The 20,858-nt window shown below is 35.5% G+C and overlaps 2 protein-coding genes across 4 annotated transcripts in view; both read left to right on the top strand.

Moving 5' to 3' along the window:
* Positions 1 to 20,858, top strand: part of LOC131364713 (protocadherin alpha-C2-like) — a 116,541-nt gene that overhangs the window by 21,729 nt on the left and 73,954 nt on the right. Inside the window, exons 1-2 of one of the 3 annotated variants that reach the window (XM_058407997.1) lie at positions 377 to 2,905; positions 3,155 to 3,285. The exons of 1 other annotated variant lie outside the window; for it this stretch is intronic. In XM_058407997.1, coding sequence (XP_058263980.1) covers positions 545 to 2,905; positions 3,155 to 3,172 — 2,379 coding nt within the window. In that variant the 5' untranslated portion in view covers positions 377 to 544 and the 3' untranslated portion in view covers positions 3,173 to 3,285. Of the gene's footprint in view, positions 1 to 376; positions 2,906 to 3,154; positions 3,286 to 20,858 lie in introns of those variants that run through there. One more of the 3 variants, XM_058407991.1, reaches the window with a different exon arrangement.
* LOC131364719 (protocadherin alpha-3-like) lies at positions 3,625 to 6,026 on the top strand. The gene has a single exon (XM_058408002.1). The coding sequence runs from the start codon at positions 3,636 to 3,638 to the stop codon at positions 6,009 to 6,011; it is 2,376 nt and encodes a 791-aa protein (XP_058263985.1). The 5' UTR covers positions 3,625 to 3,635; the 3' UTR covers positions 6,012 to 6,026.

Raw genomic sequence — 20,858 nt, 5'->3', positions numbered from 1 at the left:
GACAATTTTGCTGCTATTCTTTACTCTCTAATGAGTATATTGGTAGGCGAATGTTGGACATGGAGCTGTCAGGCAGGAGGCAAAGGGGAAGGCCAAAGAGGAGGTATATGGATGTAATAAACGAGGTTATGAAGCTAGTGGGTGCAAGTGTTGAGGATGTAGACGATAGGGATAGGTGGAGATATTTTAGGTGGATAGGTGGAGGTGATATTTTGCTGTGAATTTTGCACAATCATATCCAGTACAAAGAAATCATCTGCTGAACGGCTAAAAGACTTAACATTTCATGTGATTTGTACACTTGCATTGCAATAAAAGTTTAATTCGCGAGGTGTCACTATAGAACTAGAAGAATTTTCATGACGTAAAAATAAAAAGGCTGTTCTGCCCGCCCTCGTATATTTGCTAAATGTAACACGGAATGAAGTAAGAACATGTCTTAAGGCACTTTGTAATCCGGTATAGATAATATTATGGTCATATTTAGGATTAATTAGCATTCATTTGTTGTGGTTTTTAAGCGAACGTATTGTAACCGCTCAAAATGGAACAAAGGAGAGGAGATTCATGGCGAATGGTACATGTAAGACTTGCCTTCATGGCTGTATCGTTGTTGTTTGGAAGAGCGGTATGGGCACAGATACGGTATTCTGTTTCTGAAGAGCAGAATGATGGCACCGTGATCGGAAATATTGCAAAGGATTTGGGAACTGATGCAAGAAACTTAAGAGAGAGAGGATTTCGCATCGTGTCATCCTCAGGAGAGTCACTGTTTAAGGTAAATCAGAATGACGGAGCATTGTATGTTAGTGGAAACTTAGACAGAGAGACGTTGTGCGAGAAAAGCACATTGTGCACAATCAATCTCAAAATCGCTATGGAAAATCCACTGGAGATTCATTATGTCACTGTAGAAATTATAGATGTAAATGATCATGCTCCTGTTTTTACTGAAAAAGAAACACTTTTAGAGATATGGGAGTCGACGTTATCTGGAACGCGTTTTCAGCTTCAACCGGCCCACGACCCTGACAGCGGATCAAATTCTATTCAAACGTATAAACTCAGCCAAAACGATCATTTTCGACTGGAAGTCAAAGATCGTGGAGAAGGTGGTAAAATTCCCGTTCTTGTCTTACAGAAGCCCATAGACAGAGAGGTCATGCAAAGCATGAAAATGTTATTAACTGCTGTCGACGGTGGAAGACCCATCAAATCGGGAACAATGGACATAGCAGTTCGTGTATTGGACGTAAATGATAACATGCCCGTTTTTACCATGGATGTTTATTCTGTCCAGCTAAATGAAAACGCCCCTATAGGTACCACTGTCATACGAGTAAATGCCACGGATTTAGATGACGGCCCAAATGGAGAAGTTGTTTATGCATTTTCTAGCAGTGTTCACGGCAAATTGCGCAAAATGTTTGATATAGATTCGATCACTGGAGAAATTGCTGTGAAAGCACACATTGATTTTGAAGCAGCGAGTATATATGAAATTGACATAACAGCATCAGACAAAGGTACTGTACCACTGACAACAGATAAGAGTGTGATTATAAAAATAGTTGATGTCAATGACAATGCGCCGGAAATTGAGTTGACATCACTTTCAAGCTATGTTTCAGAAGACTCCAGACCTGGCACTACAGTTGCTTTGATAAGCGTGACTGATTTAGACTCTGGAATTAACGGGAAGGTTTTCTGTTCAGTTCCCGAAGATATACCATTTAAATTAATGCCATCTTCACAGGACAATATTTATTCATTAGTTACTACATCATTAATTGACAGAGAGAAGCAGTACGAATATGACATTGAATTAGTTGCCAAAGATTCAGGAGAACCGTCTTTATCATCAGTGAAACATTTAACCATCTTGGTATCAGATATAAACGATAATAGTCCAGAGTTTTCTCTATCTCCTTACACATTTTATGTTACAGAAAATAATATCCCGGGCATGCCGTTGTTTTGTGTTACGGCTTCTGACAGAGACACAAATGAAAACGCTGTAGTCCTCTATGAAGTAATGAAAGAAAGTGGCGACGATAATAAACGAATGTTTATGAATATAAATCCAGAAAATGGGTGTATTTACGCGTTAAAATCGTTCGACTTTGAAAGTGTAAAAACCTTCAATTTCCACGTGCTCGCTACAGACTCTGGAACTCCGTCACTAAGCAGTAACGTCACAGTGAATGTGTTTATTCTGGATCAGAACGACAATGTTCCAGTGATCTTATATCCAGTCAGCGCTAACGGATCTGCTGAAGGTGTGGAGGAGATTCCCCGCAATGTCAACGCAGGACACTTGGTAACTAAAGTGAGAGCCTATGACGCGGATATAGGATACAACGGCTGGTTATTATTTTCACTGCAGGAAGTGAGTGACCACAGTCTCTTTGGTTTAGATCGCTATACAGGACAGATAAGGACTCTTCGTTTATTAACCGAAACAGATGAGGCTGAACATAAACTGGTCATACTGGTCAAAGATAATGGAAACATTTCACTTTCAGCAACAGCGACCGTAAACATCAAACTTGTTGAACCCAAAGAGGCTTTTGCTGCGTCCGATGAAAAAAATGCAGTGAAAGAAGAAAAAGAAAATAACGTTACATTTTATTTGATCATTACCTTGGGATCGGTTTCATTTCTTTTCATCATAAGTATCATCGTTTTGATTGTAATGCAGTGCTCCAAATCTACAGACTATTCCTCCAAATATTTACAAGACACAAATTACGATGGGACACTGTGTCACAGCATCCAGTACAGATCCGGAGATAAACGCTACATGTTAGTTGGACCAAGAACGAGTATCGGTTCCACTATAGTTCCAGGCAGTAATGCAAATACTCTTGTAATACAAGATTGCAGGAGGAGAACGTCTGGTGAGGTAAGATGTAATAAAGTATAAAAGCAAATTCATTTATAACGATTACTTTACTATGGCGAATGTAGGCATACTTTCTCACTGTAACATGCGTGAGTTTGTGCGTAAAGATATGGCACAAAATTATTCTTGACTATGAGCTAGATACAGGATAGCATACTTATACTTATTTTTACATGATGTCTTTTCTTATTTTGGTGGAAACTTTAATAACGGCATTGTAGAAAATCTCTGTTTCTCTGTCCTTCTCAGGAACTCAGGGACTCATGAACACGGGACGCGTATTGAATGACACTTCCCAGAATACTTGCTGAAACGTTCTTTTACTAAATCACATAATTTCTGAAACTTTTACTATTTAAATAGATCCTAGATCTAAGCAGTTAATTGAATTGCTTCTCAATTTCCAAACAAAGGGAACACCGATAATGTTGAAGATTTAATTGGTTACATTGTTTTCTTGCAGTGAACTATGGAATCGCACGGGGTCAGTGTAATCTAAATGAATGCACCTCACAGATTTGGCTCCTTAGCTGGCTGTTTGTACCGCCTCACCGTTGGTAAAAATTTTATAGTATGCCGCGCCTCACGGTCTGTGAGGATTGTTTTCACTCTATCCATATCTGATTACTACTTGGTTCATCCAGATTTATTTAAGAGCAATAATATGGCTTCACCCTCAGTGGACTGTGTCTGTTAGCGTGGTCGGACACTGCACTAATTTTCTTTGAAAATGGAACAAAGAGGATCAGCATCATGGCGAGTGTACCTTATACTTTTTGCACTACCGCTGCTATTTTGGAGAGTAGCACTGGCGCAGATAAAATATTCCATACTAGAAGAGCAGGAAAACGGCGCCATGGTAGGAAATATCGCAAAGGATTTGGGTCTTGATCACAGAAGTCTAAAGGAGCGAGGATTTCGTGTCGTATCAGCTACAGGAGAATCTCTGTTCCATCTAAATCAGGATGATGGCGTTTTGTATACTACAGGGAAAATAGACAGGGAGGAGGTATGCGAGAGAATTAGCGCATGCTTGATTAATATAAAAATCGCCCTTGAAAATCCTTTAGAGATTCATTATGTAGTGGTTGAGGTTGTGGACATAAACGATCATGCTCCGATGTTTCCTGAGATAGAAAAGCGTTTGGAAATCTCCGAAAACGCTGTGTCTGGTTCACGCTTTCAGATACAAGCAGCACGCGATCCAGATAGCGGGATGAATTCTGTACAAATGTATAAAATCAGTCAGAATGAACATTTTCGAGTCGAGGTTAAAGACAGAGGATCGGATCGAAAGATCCCGTTTCTAATTTTACAAAAATCGTTAGACAGGGAAACTAGTCCTAGTCTTAAACTCCTCCTCACAGCGTTGGACGGCGGAAAACCGCCAAAATCGGGGTCTTTGGAGATAACTATAGATGTATTAGATATAAATGACAACATTCCGGTTTTTACTAAAGACTCGTATTCCTTGAAGCTTAGCGAAAACGTGCCCATAGGTACAACGGTTGTGCAGGTAAATGCAACTGACACAGATGATGGTGTAAATGGTGAAGTGTTTTTCATTTTTGGCCACGATGTAGACAGTGACTTGCGCAAACTTTTTGATCTGGATCCAGTCACAGGCGAAATAGTTGTAAAAGGACAAATCGATTTTGAGGAAAAAGACCACTATGAAATTGATATTCAAGCATCGGATAAAGCAATTGCACCACTGACAGCCGATAAAAGTATACTAATACAAATTGTTGACGTAAATGATAACGCGCCGGAAATTGAAGTGACGTCATTTTCGAGCACAGTACCAGAGGATACGAAGTTGGGTACTACAGTTGCGTTAATTAGTGTGAGTGATTTAGATTCTGGTTTAAATGGAAAAGTGTCCTGTTCTGTACTTGAAGAAATACCTTTCAAGTTAATGCAGACCTCACAGCATAACATTTATTCATTGACAACTGCATCATTACTTGACAGGGAGAAAATATTACAGTATGACATTACATTAGTAGCACAAGATGCAGGTCAGCCAGTATTATCATCATTTAAATCTATCACTGTTCAACTATCTGATGTAAATGATAATAGTCCAGAATTTTCTCTCAACCCATACATCTTCTATATTACTGAAAATAATGTACCGGGCACATCCATGTTCTCTGTATCTGCTAGTGACCGTGATTTAGATGAAAATGCCATGATTTCCTATCAAATTCTGAGGGACACTACTGATCAAAACAAGTATACATCCTTTCTAAACATAAACCCTGAAAATGGAGAGATATACACACTGAAAAGCTTTGACTTTGAAGCAGTTAAAGCATTCCACTTTCATGTTGTTGCTACAGATTCTGGAAATCCATCATTGAGCAGTAATGTAACAGTAAATGTGTTTATTCTGGATCAAAATGATAATGTTCCAGTGATCTTATATCCAGTCAGCGGTAACGGTTCTGCTGAAGGTGTGGAGGAGATTCCCCGCAATGGCAATGCAGGACATTTGGTAACTAAAGTGAGAGCCTATGACGCAGATATCGGATACAACGGCTGGTTATTATTTTCACTACAAGAAGTGAGTGACCATAGTCTCTTTGGTTTGGATCGCTACACAGGACAGATAAGGACCCTTCGCTCATTCACCGAAACAGATGAGGCTGAACACAAACTTGTCATATTGGTCAAAGACAATGGAAATATTTCACTTTCGGCCACTGCAACTGTGATTATTAGGCTTGTGGAGCCCAAAGAACCTTTTGCAGCTTCCAATGTCAAAAATGCAGTCAAAGAGGAGGGGGATAATAATATTGCATTTTATTTAATTATCACTCTGGGTTCAGTTTCAGTGCTTTTTATCATCAGTATCATTGTGTTAATAGTAATGCAATGCTCCAAATCTACAGACAACCTTTCCAAGTATTTACAAGATACAGCTTATGATGGGACACTATGTCACAGCATCCAGTACAGATCCGGAGATAAACGGTACACATTAGTTGGTTCCAGGATGAGTATCGGTTCTACTATAGTTCCTGGCAGTAGTGGAAATACTCTAGTGGTACAAGATCACAGGAGGAGAACATCTAGAGAGGTAAGACATTGTTTAGTGTAGACCTGATAAAATATACAAAATATTTTTTTGTTATGGACTCATTAAAACATTTAAGCTTTTTAAATTAATTATAGCGACACCAGATGTAGTAAGTATTCTAATCAGCATTTGTAACAAATATTTGCGGTTGTGAAATCTTTCTTGGTATTTGCATTCTAAAAAAATATCCTAAAAATAATTACAGTAAAATACTGGCAGCTTTGATTGCCAGTATTTTACTGTATATTTACAGTAGCACTACCATAATTCATTTCAATAGGTAATTGCTGCAAAATGTATTACCATACATTACTGTAAAATATTAGGTTTACAGTAAAATGCTCTTGACTACAGCTGTCAGTACTTTTACAACTGTAATTTATTTGAACAATTTGCTGTAAAATGTACTACAGTATTTTATAGTAGAATATGAGGTGTAACACAATGTATGCATATAGACAGCATTTTCTAACTAGGGTACTGTACCACCACTTACCACACATTTAAAAGTACACTGAGCTGCAGACATACTGTTAACAGGGCAATTTCTGTGTTCGACAATTAAGAGCTAAAATGATCAGCTCTGCTGTATTAAAAATGCACAGCTGAAACAACAAAAGAGAATAAGGCAAAAGTGACATTTCTAAGGAAGGGAACAGTTATTTAAAGGCAGCAATGTGCAATAAATTGCAGTCGATTAACATGTTTAGAAAAAAAAATAATGGTAAATAACTAATATCTGAAAATGCATTCTTTTATACTGCCAGATGCTTAATTGATGTCAGTGCTGGGGAGTGAAGCTACTAGCTTAGCTAAACTGTCCAGTAGCTTAAGGTAGTGATGTTATAATGTGACCAGACTCTGCTTAGCTAATTCCATAAACCTTCCATGAAATCTAACATTTAAAACCACGACTTTGTTCTAGAACTCTGCTGAATACACATCCTGATTACCTATGACCAGATCTCAGGGTGCTGATATAACTGCATTCCCTCTTGTGTGATATTGCGTAATATCTCACAAAAGTTATTTTAATTTCTTAGTATGATGTTATTTACCTTTATGTTGCATTCAAAAATGATGGATGGATGGTGATTGTTAAAGGTGATTGTGGTATATAGAAAAAAAGAAAATGCTGTATATTACTGTGAAATTTTACGGTTGTTAGTAATCAATCTTGATTTTGACTCCAGAAAAGGTCTTCTTTTATTATATTTGCTGACTCATTCTGTTTGTTTTATTATACTTTATTTCCCTCCTTTTTAGTGCCCCAGCTATCAGGGTTTTTTATTCTTGCTTGATTGTGTCTTTGCTTTGTGGTCGAAATCCGTCTTAATTCAAAAGGTAAAATCACAGAGGTGTGATTTTAAAAATTTTGCTCAGGAATGAGCACAGAGAGAGGCACTTCCCCTTTCTTTGCTCTCTTTGTATACAGTGTTTCTCATGCACTTTCTTGAATTTTGCCACTCCTACAAAGAAACAGAGGCAAAAACAAAATATAAAACTAATCACAGCCAGTTTCTTGTCAGTTGAAGGGCCTGGGCCAAGGTCAGAGCAAAGCTGCAGACAAAGGCAACAGTTAGAACGTTCTGTACAAAACAAGATAAGTAACAGCAGGCATGTCTGTGGTAGCATAACAGCATTATACTGGGTTATAAGCAGTAAAGCTCTTTAGTGTAAATTCATATCTGTGTTCATGATTGGTAAAAAAGTACAAAAGATTATTTTTTTCCATTACAGCTTCCTGATCTTTTATTGAGAAAGAAAGACATTTACTCAGGCACATACACAGCATAATACACAATAGAAGAGCAATGCAGTACTAGGAAATGTCTAGGCCCTACTTCTCCTGCCAGTTTGCAAGCTATTCTGGTAGTTAGTTCTTTTGGTAATATCTTTATGATTTTTCTAATATCAATATCTTGCTGTCTCAAATGAGTAATAATTTACTAGTAATTTACTGCTTTTTGTTAAAAACATTAGGTTTTGTTGGTCTTTTCAATAATTATAAAAAAGAACAAAGTAAGATTTTTTAAGTTTTTTTTACTTAAAACAGGTGACTGCATTTTCAGAAAAGAATAGCTATTTTATTTTATAAGTGAGTAAGGAAAAATTTAAATAACATTTATTACAATTTAATGAAAAAAAACAGACTAGTTTAATAGTAAAAGTGTCTTTTTAGTTTATTATATAATAAATGATATAAATGCAAAAGGTTTTATATTTTTTAACAGTATAACCTTCTGGAAGAAAATATGATTTTCCCTATTGAATTATGTAAACATAATATTTTTTTGCTCGATTCTAATCATTGGCATATCTGATGATTATCTATTATTGTTTAGAGCTTCTGTTACTGTCTGTTCAGAGTTTCACCTGTTCTCCCTGTGTTTGGGTGGGTTTCCTTTGGATTCTCTGGTTTCCTTATATTGTGAAAAAATGTGCAGATAAGAGGGCTGATTATGCTAATTACATTTGGTGTGAATGAGTATATGAGTTCATGGTGCATGGTGTCCTGTGATGGTCAGGTATTACATCTGAATCAATTCTCACTCTTTACACATAGTCCAAAAACATAAATCCAGCCCTGACTGGTTGCATAAAGTAAATTAATGAATACGTAAAGTAAATGATTGGTATTGCTGCTGTGTAGAAAATTATATTGTCATAAAACATTCGGAATCTCTTATTTTAAAGATGCTGTAGAGCTATCTATCTCATGAATAACAGTACTGAATCTTCTATCTGTGTAGAAGTGGTAAAAATACAGCCCCCCTCCCCCTTCAGCACATACATACACATTCGGTCTCTCTCTCCCTCTTATTCCCTTCATTTGACTCAGTCTTGGCTCAGCCTCACCTCCATTGTTCTCTTTCCTCCCTGTTTGCTCTGCTACTTTTTCAGATTTTTTAATATAGCCCTTAATTTAGTGAATACATTAATAAAAAGGATCTGTTTGAAAGGATAATGGTTATGCAGTCTGTAGTCCTGAGAGCTTTATCCAGTGGGAGGCTCAGCAGTACTTTTATCGCTGCTACTGCAGTTTCTATGGTCTCCACTGCAGCTGCAGTATCTGGACTCTTACCTCAAGAAGGTTATAGTCTGCTGTATTGAATCAGTTGCTGTGGTAGCCAAAACTGACCCTCTAAGCTCTTTTGTATATATATATATACAATGCTCTATATATATGCTCTATATATGTATATATATATATGCTCTATTTTGTATATATATATATATATATATATATATATATATATATATATATATATATATATATATATATATATATATATATATAATACGTACATTACGTACATTACATCATGCACATAACAAACAGATTATGATGTTTTTTTGTGCAGATTGTGCTTTTTCCACATAAACCATTTAAGCATCTTTAAAAAAAAAGAGAGACCGCTGCACTAGAAATGAGGCAGATTTGATTATTTATCATTTTTGTTTGTTGTTTTTTTTCCTGTGCTTTTGCGAAATCCAAAAACATTATTGCTCTGTATTTGCATGGTTAACAAAGAGTGTCATGATAACAGTACTCTGTAACAATTAGTGTCGCTAAACTGTAGCTAATGCTGACTTTTTTGGGCAGTAGCAGACTTTATATGAACAATAGGAATTATGAGCATGTTTGTATATGAAAATGTCTACTGAGCTACATCTATATGATTTGAAAGTATTCATGGATCCTTTATTGTTTTGTGTATCCCATAATCTTGTGCATTAACACCAGTGCAGCAGCCAGATTGGTGAAAATGTATTTGGAATACACCAGTGGAGAAGATGAAGTACTGCATTGTAAGGCATTGATCAATGATACAGCACAAGCAAGCAGTGGATGCAAATGCACAAAAGAGCCAATAACTCAAAGAAGCATGAATTAAAGACACTATGGAAAATAAGCAATGATATTAAACACGCACACACACACACACACACATTGAATCAGAAGAAGAAAAACTGATTAAGAACCAAAATGTTGATAGCAGGTCTTAAGGGATGTGTACATTGCAAAATGTGCTCTGATACTACAGAGGTGCCAGTAAATATACTATTATATAAATACAATAAGTATATAATATATAAATGTACTATTACTATAATTAGTATCTATTATTAGTATTACACTATTCTTCTTTTTGATCTGATGTATAGTGATCACCATAAAAATAAATCAAATAAATAATAAGATACATCATTAACTGGTTCAAAATGATTATATAAAATAGCATGCTTTAAATCTGAATAATATGGCCACTGAAATATTATACTCTAGTATTCATTTTTGTTTTTTTGCAAGATTATCATATAACAATGTGGCACAGTGCTGCAGTGAAAGCATTGCCATATAAGGGACTGTGCTTTGTTCCTGAGCTCATGTTACTGTCTGTGCACATTTTCACATGTTCTTTCAATGTCTGTGTAGGTTTCTCCAGGTTCCCATACCTCCCAAAACATTTCAGTGTGGACTGTTGATTCTCAGTTGGCTCCAGGTTTTAACGACCATGCAGATGTGTGTGTCTGGGTGTGTGCATGTACAGTGCCATTCAATGAACTTGCATTGCATCCAAGGTGTATTTCCACTTCACATCTAATATTTCTACGGTAGGCTCCGATGATAAAGAACAAAAGTGCTTAATGAAGATCAGTGAATGAATGAATGAATGAATGAATGAATGAATGAATGAATGAATGAATGAATGAATGATTATAAAAGAACTATGACAGAACTTTAGACAGCGTATAAAACGTATTCTCAGTGATTTATTGGAGTAAAGCATACATGAAGACAATGAAGGCTGTTACATTATAGCAAAAGTTTGTTGGTTAGAAGACACATCTAAGAAAGACATCTAATATTGATTAGTCATGGTTGACATGACTGATAAAAAATGTGTAGGCATGGGCTGAATGTGAGCAGGTGGCTAGTGTCCATGGTGCTGAACTGATGAAATGGATGACCACATTGACATATGTGAGTGGGCTTGGTGATGTACTTGATAAAGCCTTACATCATAATGAGTGTTATGTTAACATGATACTAAAATTCAGAAGGGTTGTCAAGACAACAGAACAGATTTATTGTCTGTATTATGATTTAATACTATATGCTGTTGGCAGCACAGTGCTGCACCTAGTAGCATTATTGCTTCACTTGCCCTTCACTATTGCTTCATTATTGCAACCATCTTGGTTTGAGCTTGGGTTTCTGTCTGTGTTTCTGTACTTGCTCTCGTGTGTCCATGTTGTGGCCTTTCTGGTTGTCATGTTTCCTTCCACCATGCAAATGCATTCCACTAAGTAAAGCAGTTATGGTAAATTATTTCAGGTCAATCTTACATTTGTTATTTTATTTCAAAATGTGGTATAACACAATCATTAACAATTTAGTTTAGTAATAATTTAGTTGAATATATTATTTTGAGTCTGATGGGTCCATTACAGCTTAACAGGGTCAGGTCTGTGGCCTTTATAGAAGCAGTTTTACTGTTCAAAATAAGATTTGAGGTTTAAGATTTACACACAGGACATGAATTATTGGAATTAGTTTTCAGCTTTGATGGGTATTTGACATGCTGTAGGTCAGGTCATTCGTCTGGTGGCTCAGTTCTGTTTAGTCACATACACATGATTTAACATTAGGTATGAATAAAAACATGGATTAAATGTAGCCCTCCAATGGCCACCTAGTTGTTTTAACAGCCATTATATGTACCATATTCTATTCATAAAACTATTAATGCCTCAAAAATCAGAATATCCTTTAAGGAGTCAAATAGATTACATTTGCATACAATGTATACTAAAGGACAGAGTGCAATTAATTGCTAATAACAGTTTTTTTTATTTATTTTTTTATAATTTAGTGTAGCTCAATGACATAGCAAGAAGGAATAAGTAAATAGATAACAACACATTTTAGATTTTTAGAACATGAGACTTTGGTGTAGAGGAATTAAAAGGGTGAATAGAAATATAACTTGCAGGACAGCATACAAAAATAGTTGAAGTTATAGAAGTGTAAAAATGGTGTGGGATGTTTGTAGCATGCGGGGGGGTGGGGGGGCAGGAAGTATATAAACACAGATTGAGTTGGCGGGAAGAGTTGTGACTCATCCGTGTGATCTGTCTGTAATTATATGAATGTGTGTGTGTGTGTGTGTGTGTGAGAGAGAGAGAGAGACAGAGAGAGAGACAGAGAGAGAGAAGCAGGTTTCGTAACTGCAACAGCCTGCAAACCAGCTGGAGATAGAAGCTATTTTAAACAAAAACTCAAAACCAAACATAATCTTATGCAGGAGTCACAAACATCTCTCTCTTTCTCTTGCGTGTGTGTGCGTGTGTGTGTGTGTGTGTTGATGAAATGCTTAAATAGGAATCTAGAGTCAAAAATACTTCCGATATGTATACAATGCATTAAGGGAAAATTTGTCATGGTGTCAGAGAGTGCAAATGATCATTACTAGAGAAGAGCAGGCCTTGGTCCAGCTGCATCTTCGGAGGAGGCAATATCTGTCCTGAGGGAAATGTGTTAACAAGAGGAAGAGGAGGAGAGAGAGGATTCTTATTGTTGAGATTGGTTCTCTGTCTCTTGCTGGCATTTTGTTGATGTACTGGGGCTCTTCCAGTTCTACCTGTGAATCATAAGTAAGGGTTATCATAAGTTAATAAGTAATTCTCATTCATGCCTGATTTTTTTTCTTGCTTGACAGAACAGTCTACAAGAGAACTACCTGGCATATTCATAACACTTGTACAAATTGATTCATAGTTACTTCTCTTGAATATTTAGGAATTATATGGATCAGTTGCAGCTGGTGCTATTTTTTTGTGAGGGGGTTAAACAAACTTAAAATAAAACTGTTAGTAATGCAGGACTGTAAATAGCTATTAATCAGGTGATTGTGTATAATTACTGCTAAGATATAATATTGAAAATATTACTGTTAAATCAACAGTTAAGCATGCAATAAATGTACTATTAATCAGTGAATTTGAGTTCAATGTGGGTTTATTATCAGTAATGAAGTAATGAGGGTAATCATTAAACACACACACACGCACACACACACTGAAATGCTGCCTAATCACAGGGCAGTGGCACAACTTGAAAAGAAATTTTGCTCTCCTTTTTTTCTTCCAGATACAGTTTCCAGATACAATTTCTCAATAACCTTCTGGTTAAAGTCAGTCATCTCAATCACCAGTCTGTTTTCCATTGACAGCATGGCCAATGCATTCAATAAGAAGGGCTGAAAAAACACAGTGTAAGATTGACTGTTAAAGTGTATTTTTGTAACAAGAGAACCAAATTTTCTTTCATCTGGAGATATTTTGCTTGCTTCCACATTACTCAGTACCTGTCCGTTAACTGACAATCTGCTGGACCTACATACACACTCTTTTGTCAGGCGCTCCACACACGTGTATGAACGAAATACAGTTTTGGTTGTTTTATTTTAAATAAATGATAATATGACTAACAGTGAAATAGTACAACTAAATGATTTTATTTCATTATTAAAATATATAATTATGGTTAACATGTTAAAGTGGCATTCTTCTCTGGCTAACATTAAGGAGGCGGTGCCCCAGCACCCCCTATTGACTGGCCGCCACTGATGTGGATGTCAACTGATTGCAGGAGTTTTTTGTGTGTTGTACAAAAGGACAAAAGGGGGGAATTGTGATGGAAAATTTTAACGGAGGAAATTCTGCACTTCTTTGTACGTGACAAAAATTATTTGTGACTAGAAGTTTTTTGTGACCAGAGATTGTTTGGGTGACTTGTTAGAGGGTCAGAATGTGCTGGAGATGAGATGGTGAGACTCAAGTCTAAAAATCAGCTTCAGCAGACCTTGTAATGTTGTCCTGATCAGGTGTTATAATGTAGCTAATGTGTGGCAATGTTTTTCTTTCTTTCTTTCTTTCTTTCTTTCTTTCTTTCTTTCTTTCTTTCTTTCTTTCTTTCTTTCTTTCTTTCTTTCTTTCTTTCTTTCTTGCTGTGTTTGAATCAGGTTTATAAAAACTCATTGTAACAAATGATTGGGCCTCTTTGAGATTTTCTCTGAGAACGTTGGGTCCTGTTGCGCAGCAGTACAAATAAATTGTGAACCTTTTTTACTCTTGCATGTGCCAGCCAGTGTTCTCCAAACATCCACAAAATGACTGTGTCATCATATTTTCTAGTGAACAATGAGCTGCAGAAGTCCCACCTTGGTGCTTGTTGTTTGTTTGAGCAGATATCTGCTGTGATTGGTTTAAGTAATATTTGTGCATCTTATTTGATTTGTTAGTTTTATTTTTGCAAAAATGTTGATATATATATCCCCATACATACTGAGATCCCTCCTCCAGTCCACTATCTCCACTGAAAAGCCAAAAAAGTGTCTGTGGCTTCTGCTGTCGACCATGACTTTGCAGCTGTTCCCCCTACAAATAGTTAGAAATCTAACTAAAACACCATGTTAAAAAAACACTCAAGTGACAATTATCATAATCATATTATAATCATACCCTGTACATTGCTAATGCTACAAGTCTACCAGTGTTTTTCTTTGTGTGTATGTAAAATAGGAATTTGTGGAGGTGGTTTTTACTATTCTTTCTACATTTCTGAGTTTTACAGGTACTATAGGTTTTATACACACGATATTCACAAAATATAAATTACTTTTAATAATATGAAGAATTTAAAAAGTATTTGAAGGTGCTGTTTCCATGGGAGAGCAAAAGTGCAACACAATTTCTAATTTTTTGCCTTATTTATCTCGTCTCAAAAAAGTCTAAGGTTAGTTTTAGGGTGAGTTTAACAGATAAAAAGATTATTATTAAGTCATAATATTAAACAAACATTATTGAATGTTTAACCGTTTTGTTCTTTCATGTATATATATTTTTTATATTTTAACATTAATTGACCTTTAATAAAGAGATCACTGAAACAAGGTGCAATTTTTGTTTGATTAGAAAAGAAAAAGAAATTAAACAAAAGTCTGTTTTATAGATATCAGTATGTTGGAGTGGGATGTTAAATGTACTTTGATTTATAAATTGGAAGAGTGTGATACTGCAGGGAGCTTTTATCTGAACTCAAGCACTAACAACACATGACTCTTTTGTGCCAGAATGTAATTTCTTTACTTGACCCTTTTTTGACCAACAAATTACTGGTTGCAACAAATCATACTGTGACATACTGTAATTGCTATATGTTAGCGGTCACAGTATGTCAGGATGCTATTTGACTACATCATAAATCATTAAGCTTTGGGCTTAATTCTGACAATGACAAAAGTGCCAGGGTACCTCAGAGGGATCTTACTGACCTTCAGTAAGAGTAAGTTGTGGCCATACACAGCACTGGCATGGGTATGAGGTATACAAGGGGCTCATGTAAGGAACTACAGCAGTGACGGCAAAAACTTCTTATAGATCAGAGTGTAATATGAGGAGTGTATTAGGAGTTATCAGTGCTAAAGATAGCAGTATGTTGCACTGATGAGTAATACAGGATGAAACAGCAGAACAATAAACATTCTTGTTGGCTTATTGGGGAACTGTGTTTTAAACCAGAGACTGCCAAGTGTGTGCTTTATTTGTTCATGTTTTTGTCCAATAAGGATATTTGAATTTCTCAGATTGGGACCTTGTTATTGGTCAGTACATATAAAATTGTGTTTTTCTTTTGCCAGAAAAACTTGGAGAAATGATTTTAAGTTGGATCAGTGAATGGGATTCTTCAGCAGCATAATGCTGAAGATGAGAACTGAATACTTGTTTTTCATGTTATTTTAATTGGCAGGAACAGTGTGCTGCAAGTTGCACATGAGATCTGTTGTCTTTAATAGGGTGTTGTTGAGGGTACTGGAAGGTAAAGTGTGTCTAATCTTTAAATAGGTAAGTGTATAAATTAAAGATGTTTTAAAAATTTAGAATCCTTCCATCTCTATTTGCTCCTTTATTCTTACACTCACACAATCTTTCACTTACAAGTGTGTTTATCGAAGCAATCTGAAATGTAGGACACTTTATAATTCAGTTAATAATTCAGTTTGCCCACAGATTGCTTTCTGTCATTTCGCTGAATTATGGCTGAATTCACCTTCCCTGTGTCTTGCTTTCCTTTTGCATTTCCTTACTTGGTTAACCTCACACTTATAGAATTATTATTAATTGTTTTTTTTTCCATTTTAAACTGGACCTTTTATAAATTCTATATACTCAATATTACCTGATTAAAAAATTAATACAAAATATCAAATGAAATGTTCAAATATATATTTGAGGAAATGTTCAAGAAAGTGAAATGTGAATATTAAATGTCTTTAGTGGATGTAGTTAAAATGTATGATTAGCATCCATATTTACTGAATGGAAAATTGTGATAGGTTCAGGGAGGAACTGACAGCATTTTGCTGGCCCTCACCAAGATAAATTGTTTCTGAGATTATGGTTGTTGTTAGATTTGGAATTAGATTTTAGAATTAATTTGTTGCATTATTAATTATATAACAGTATTGTAAGACAAGGTGTGTCAGTGTGTGTGTCCTGGCTTCCTGCAGCTACTTGCAGAGAGATCTGTGTGTGTGTGTGTGTGTGTGTGAAGACCCATGTCCTTGTGTTTTAAAAAAATAGAGCGTGAAATAGGAATAGAGCATGAAAAGTGGAGCTAAATGATAAATCATAGGAGTGATGGAGGAATATTGTTACTATTGGACTAACAGCACAATAACAATGAAAATGTAATTTTGAGACATTTATGTATACCATTTGTACTATATTTTATTCCACTGTTTCAATATGACTTTGAAGTTAAATGCTTCATTGTGGTAAACAAATGTTTGACTAGAAAAGTATTCTAAAAGTATCGGAGAAGTATCCTGTTGTACATAAACTGTTAATTATTAATATATCAGTGAACTAGCTTTTAAAGATCACCAACCATGTAAATGTATTATTGTGGCACACTTTCATTTTAGCCACTGATAGCACAAAATTCAGCTTTATTAGACTGAATTATCACAAGTGATTAAAAGCCAACGCTGTGTTCACATCATTCAGAATTAAACTGCTGTTATACAAAAGCTTAAACTCATAACCTGAAATGATGACCTACATTCCTGCAAAGCAATAGTTTTATTGGTTAACACTATAGGCTTTTGAAATGTTTTGACTGTTTCTCTGGATTGAGTCCATCAGTGCCATTTTGACATTCAATTTGCCTGGGTGAACTTTGTTGTCTTCCTCAAGTGTTTTGTTGTTAATCTCATTATGAATGTGTGCTAGTTATCCCAGTGGTGCTGTTGTGCACAGAGTGCTTAGATTAGTCACATTATCATAACTGTAGGGGACACTAATCTAATGGGATTCTAATAGGATTAGAGTGTAGAATCATAATGTTTCTAGCAGTGAGAAAAGAAGACAGATAATTTTGCTGTTCAGGCACAGAGGTGCATAGTAGTTAAACGCAGTGTATCAGATTAAAATAAGAGTTATTTTTACCTTTATTCAACTTCATTGTCATTGTGCAAAGTTCATGTACAAAGTCAGTGAAATGCAGTTAGCATCTAACCAGAAGTGCATAGTGGTATATTTACAATAAATTACAAATAGATATACAGCTATGGGGGGTAGAGGGTGGGTGATATATACAGGAGGAGTAGATGACTTATGCACAGGGATGCAATAATTATTATAAACAGTAGTCTTTATATGTATGAACGATATACAGTAGTAAAACGTGTTAAATATATATATTTATATATGCAGAATAGGGATGAAATACATCCCTCATCAGGCATAACATTATGAGCACCTGCCTAATGTTGTGTTGGTCCCCCCTTTTGCTGCCAAAACAGCCCTGACCGGTTGATACTGTGGTATCTGGCACCAAATTGCGAGATGGGTCCTCTATGGATCGGACTTGTTTGTTCAGCACATCCCACAGATGCTCGATTGGAATGAGATCTGGGGAAATTGGAGGCCAGTTCAACACCTCAAACTTGTTCTTGTGCTCATTAAACCATACCTGAACCATTTTTGCTTTGTGACATGGTGCATTATCCTGCTGAAAGAGGCCACAGCCATCAGAGAATACCGTATCGTCTAGCCATCTCAATTTGGCCCTTGTCAAACTCGCTGAAATCATTGTGCTTTCCCATTTTTCCTGCTTCTAACACATCAAATTTGAGGACAAAATGTTCACTTGCTGCCTAATATATCCCACCCACTAACATGCCATGATGAGGAGATAATCAGTGTTATTCACTTCACCTGTCAGTGGTCATAATGTTATGGCTGATTCATGTATACAGTAGTGCAAAGATCGCATTATAAGTTATGTGTTGTCCAAAGATGCATAGTGGATAAGAAAAGCAAGTAAATGTAAACATTGCAGAGTAATCATCTGTTCAGTGTGGAAACAGCTGTAGGGAAGAAGCTGTTCCTCAATTTATTTGTGTGGGAACTGAGGCACCAGTAGAACCTTCCTGATGGGAGGAGGGTAAATTGTCCATTATTAGGTGAGAGGTGTATTTGATCATGCCTTTTGCCCTCTGCAGACAGTGCTACTTGTAAATGATTCTGATAGTGGATAGCTGGGTACCAATGATACGTTTGGAATAGCTGGGTACCACCACCCACCACTGAAGGGATTTTCAGTCTGTTATATAAAAGTATATTTCTGCTGCACATTCCTCATCCTTTCACTTTTTTTCACTGAACCTTCCACTATGGCTTTACTGGCACTACCTTCATCTCTTAATCTGGGTCATGCTTTTTAAAAGGACAGCTCTTAACTGAACAGTATGGAATTGTTTGATGCAGTATTCTGACAGGACGGAAAAAAATCTAAATCTAATCTAATTCTAAACCTATGAATGGCATGCATGACATACTAATACACAGTTCATGCCATCAGTTATTTATCAGCTACTGTTAATAAGGTGAGCCAAATGTTCTTCACAGTTTGTGTGTTCAGTTGTGTTTTATTAGGTATTCAGTAGTCAAACGAAATTGATTCACATTTACAAATGCATGTGAAGGGACTGCATGTGACTTCTCATGTGAGGAGTTAGGTATTGTAGTGTACTGTACTACTATAGTACTGTAGTGAGTTTGTTAAAGTAATATCTTAAATCTAAGAATGGTGGGTATTCCAATAAGCAACAGTGATTTCATTGGAATTTACGCTGCTTATTTTGTCCCTTATATTATATTTATTTACTCTGCTTATTTTGTCCTATATATATTATATTTACATATTTATATTTATATATAAATACAATATATATATTGTCCCTTATGACCTTTCTTTTTTTTCCCTTTTTTTTCTCTATGCATCCGCAGAGCACTCTGCAGGTAAGAGCATTTTACATTTATAAGTGGTGTAGTTTACTTTCTGTGTTCCTAAGTTCATCAGTAGACCTGTAATCATGTCTGAAAAGTTCCAGAGCTTTATATATATATATATATATATATATATATATATATGTATATATATATATATATATATATGTATATGTATATATATATATATATATATATATATATATATATATATATATATATATATATATATATATATTCAGAGCTATATATGTTTGTATATATATATATATATATATATATTCAGACCTGTATATAAATAAATTATATATATATATATATATATATATATATATATATATATATATATATATACATACAGCTCTGGAAATCTCCAGATTTGAACCCTACTGAAAACCTCTGGAATATCATCAAGAGGAAGATGGTCACAAACCATCAGGCAAAGCTGAGCCGTTTGCTTTTTTGCAAAAAGAGTGGTATAAAGTTACACCAGCAATGTGAAAAACAGTTATATTTTGAATTTAGGAGAAATATTGTCAGCAGTTCACAAAAAATGAAATATAACTTCATCTCACCAATACATGCATCTGTGAGAAAGAAACATAAGATACTGATTATTTGGTAGTGGTCTCTTGAGTTTCTTATGTTTTTTTCTTATAGGTGCATGTATTGGTGAGATGAACAGTTTTGTTTTATTTTTTGTGAACTGCTGACAATATTTCTCCTAAATTCAAAATATAACTATTGTTATTTAGAGTGTATATTTAAAAGAAACACATCAAAATAACCCAAGATCATGCAGTATTTGCAGAGCTTTAATAACTCAAATAAAACAAAATGCAAGTAATTTGTAAACAAATTGTGTTAATGCTTTGACTAAATAACATTAAGAAATCAGTATTTGGTGGAATAACCCCAATTTGCATGCGTTTTGACATGCTCTCCTTGATGACATTCCAGAGGTTTTCAATAGGGTTCAAATCGGGAGATTGGGCAGTGGTCTCTTATTTTTTTCCAGAGCTGTATATATATACTATATAGTATATCAAAATAAACCTGTGGGGCATTACTGTATTCTATGTATGTTAACAGTGCAAAGTTGTGTTTTTAGAGAGAGAGAGAGAAAGAGAGAGAGAGAGAGAGAGAGAGAGAGAGAGAGAGAGAGAGACAGAAAGAGAGAGAGAGAGAATTAAAGATTCATGGATCCTTTGTTTCACTGCCCACTCATGTGGAGAACTCATGGATTTTTGTTTTATTTTTCTTTATTTTTATGTCTTTTCCATGTTTGTTTATTTATTTATTTATTTATTTATTTATTATTTTGTGGTATACTCTCTTTACATGCTCCAGTGCTGCAGCAGTATGAATTACTGCAGTCTGGCAGCCTTTACAGTGCCTTTATCTAAGATTGCCCTTATGGGAATGAGATTGACATAAATTTGTACCGATACCACACTATCTCTCTTTCCCTCTCTGTGTCTGAATAAGCTCATCAGACAACAG

Source organism: Hemibagrus wyckioides, linkage group LG14 (assembly GCF_019097595.1).
Source record: "Hemibagrus wyckioides isolate EC202008001 linkage group LG14, SWU_Hwy_1.0, whole genome shotgun sequence".
Lineage (NCBI taxonomy): Eukaryota > Metazoa > Chordata > Actinopteri > Siluriformes > Bagridae > Hemibagrus > Hemibagrus wyckioides.
The sequence above is the reverse complement of the archived record's forward strand: the minus strand, read 5'-3'. Positions and strand labels throughout refer to the sequence as shown.

What these genes read in the sequence shown, in the direction of transcription:
- LOC131364719 (XM_058408002.1), top strand. Translation starts at nt 3,636, where the DNA reads ATGGAACAAAGAGGATCAGCATCATGGCGAGTGTACCTTATACTTTTT.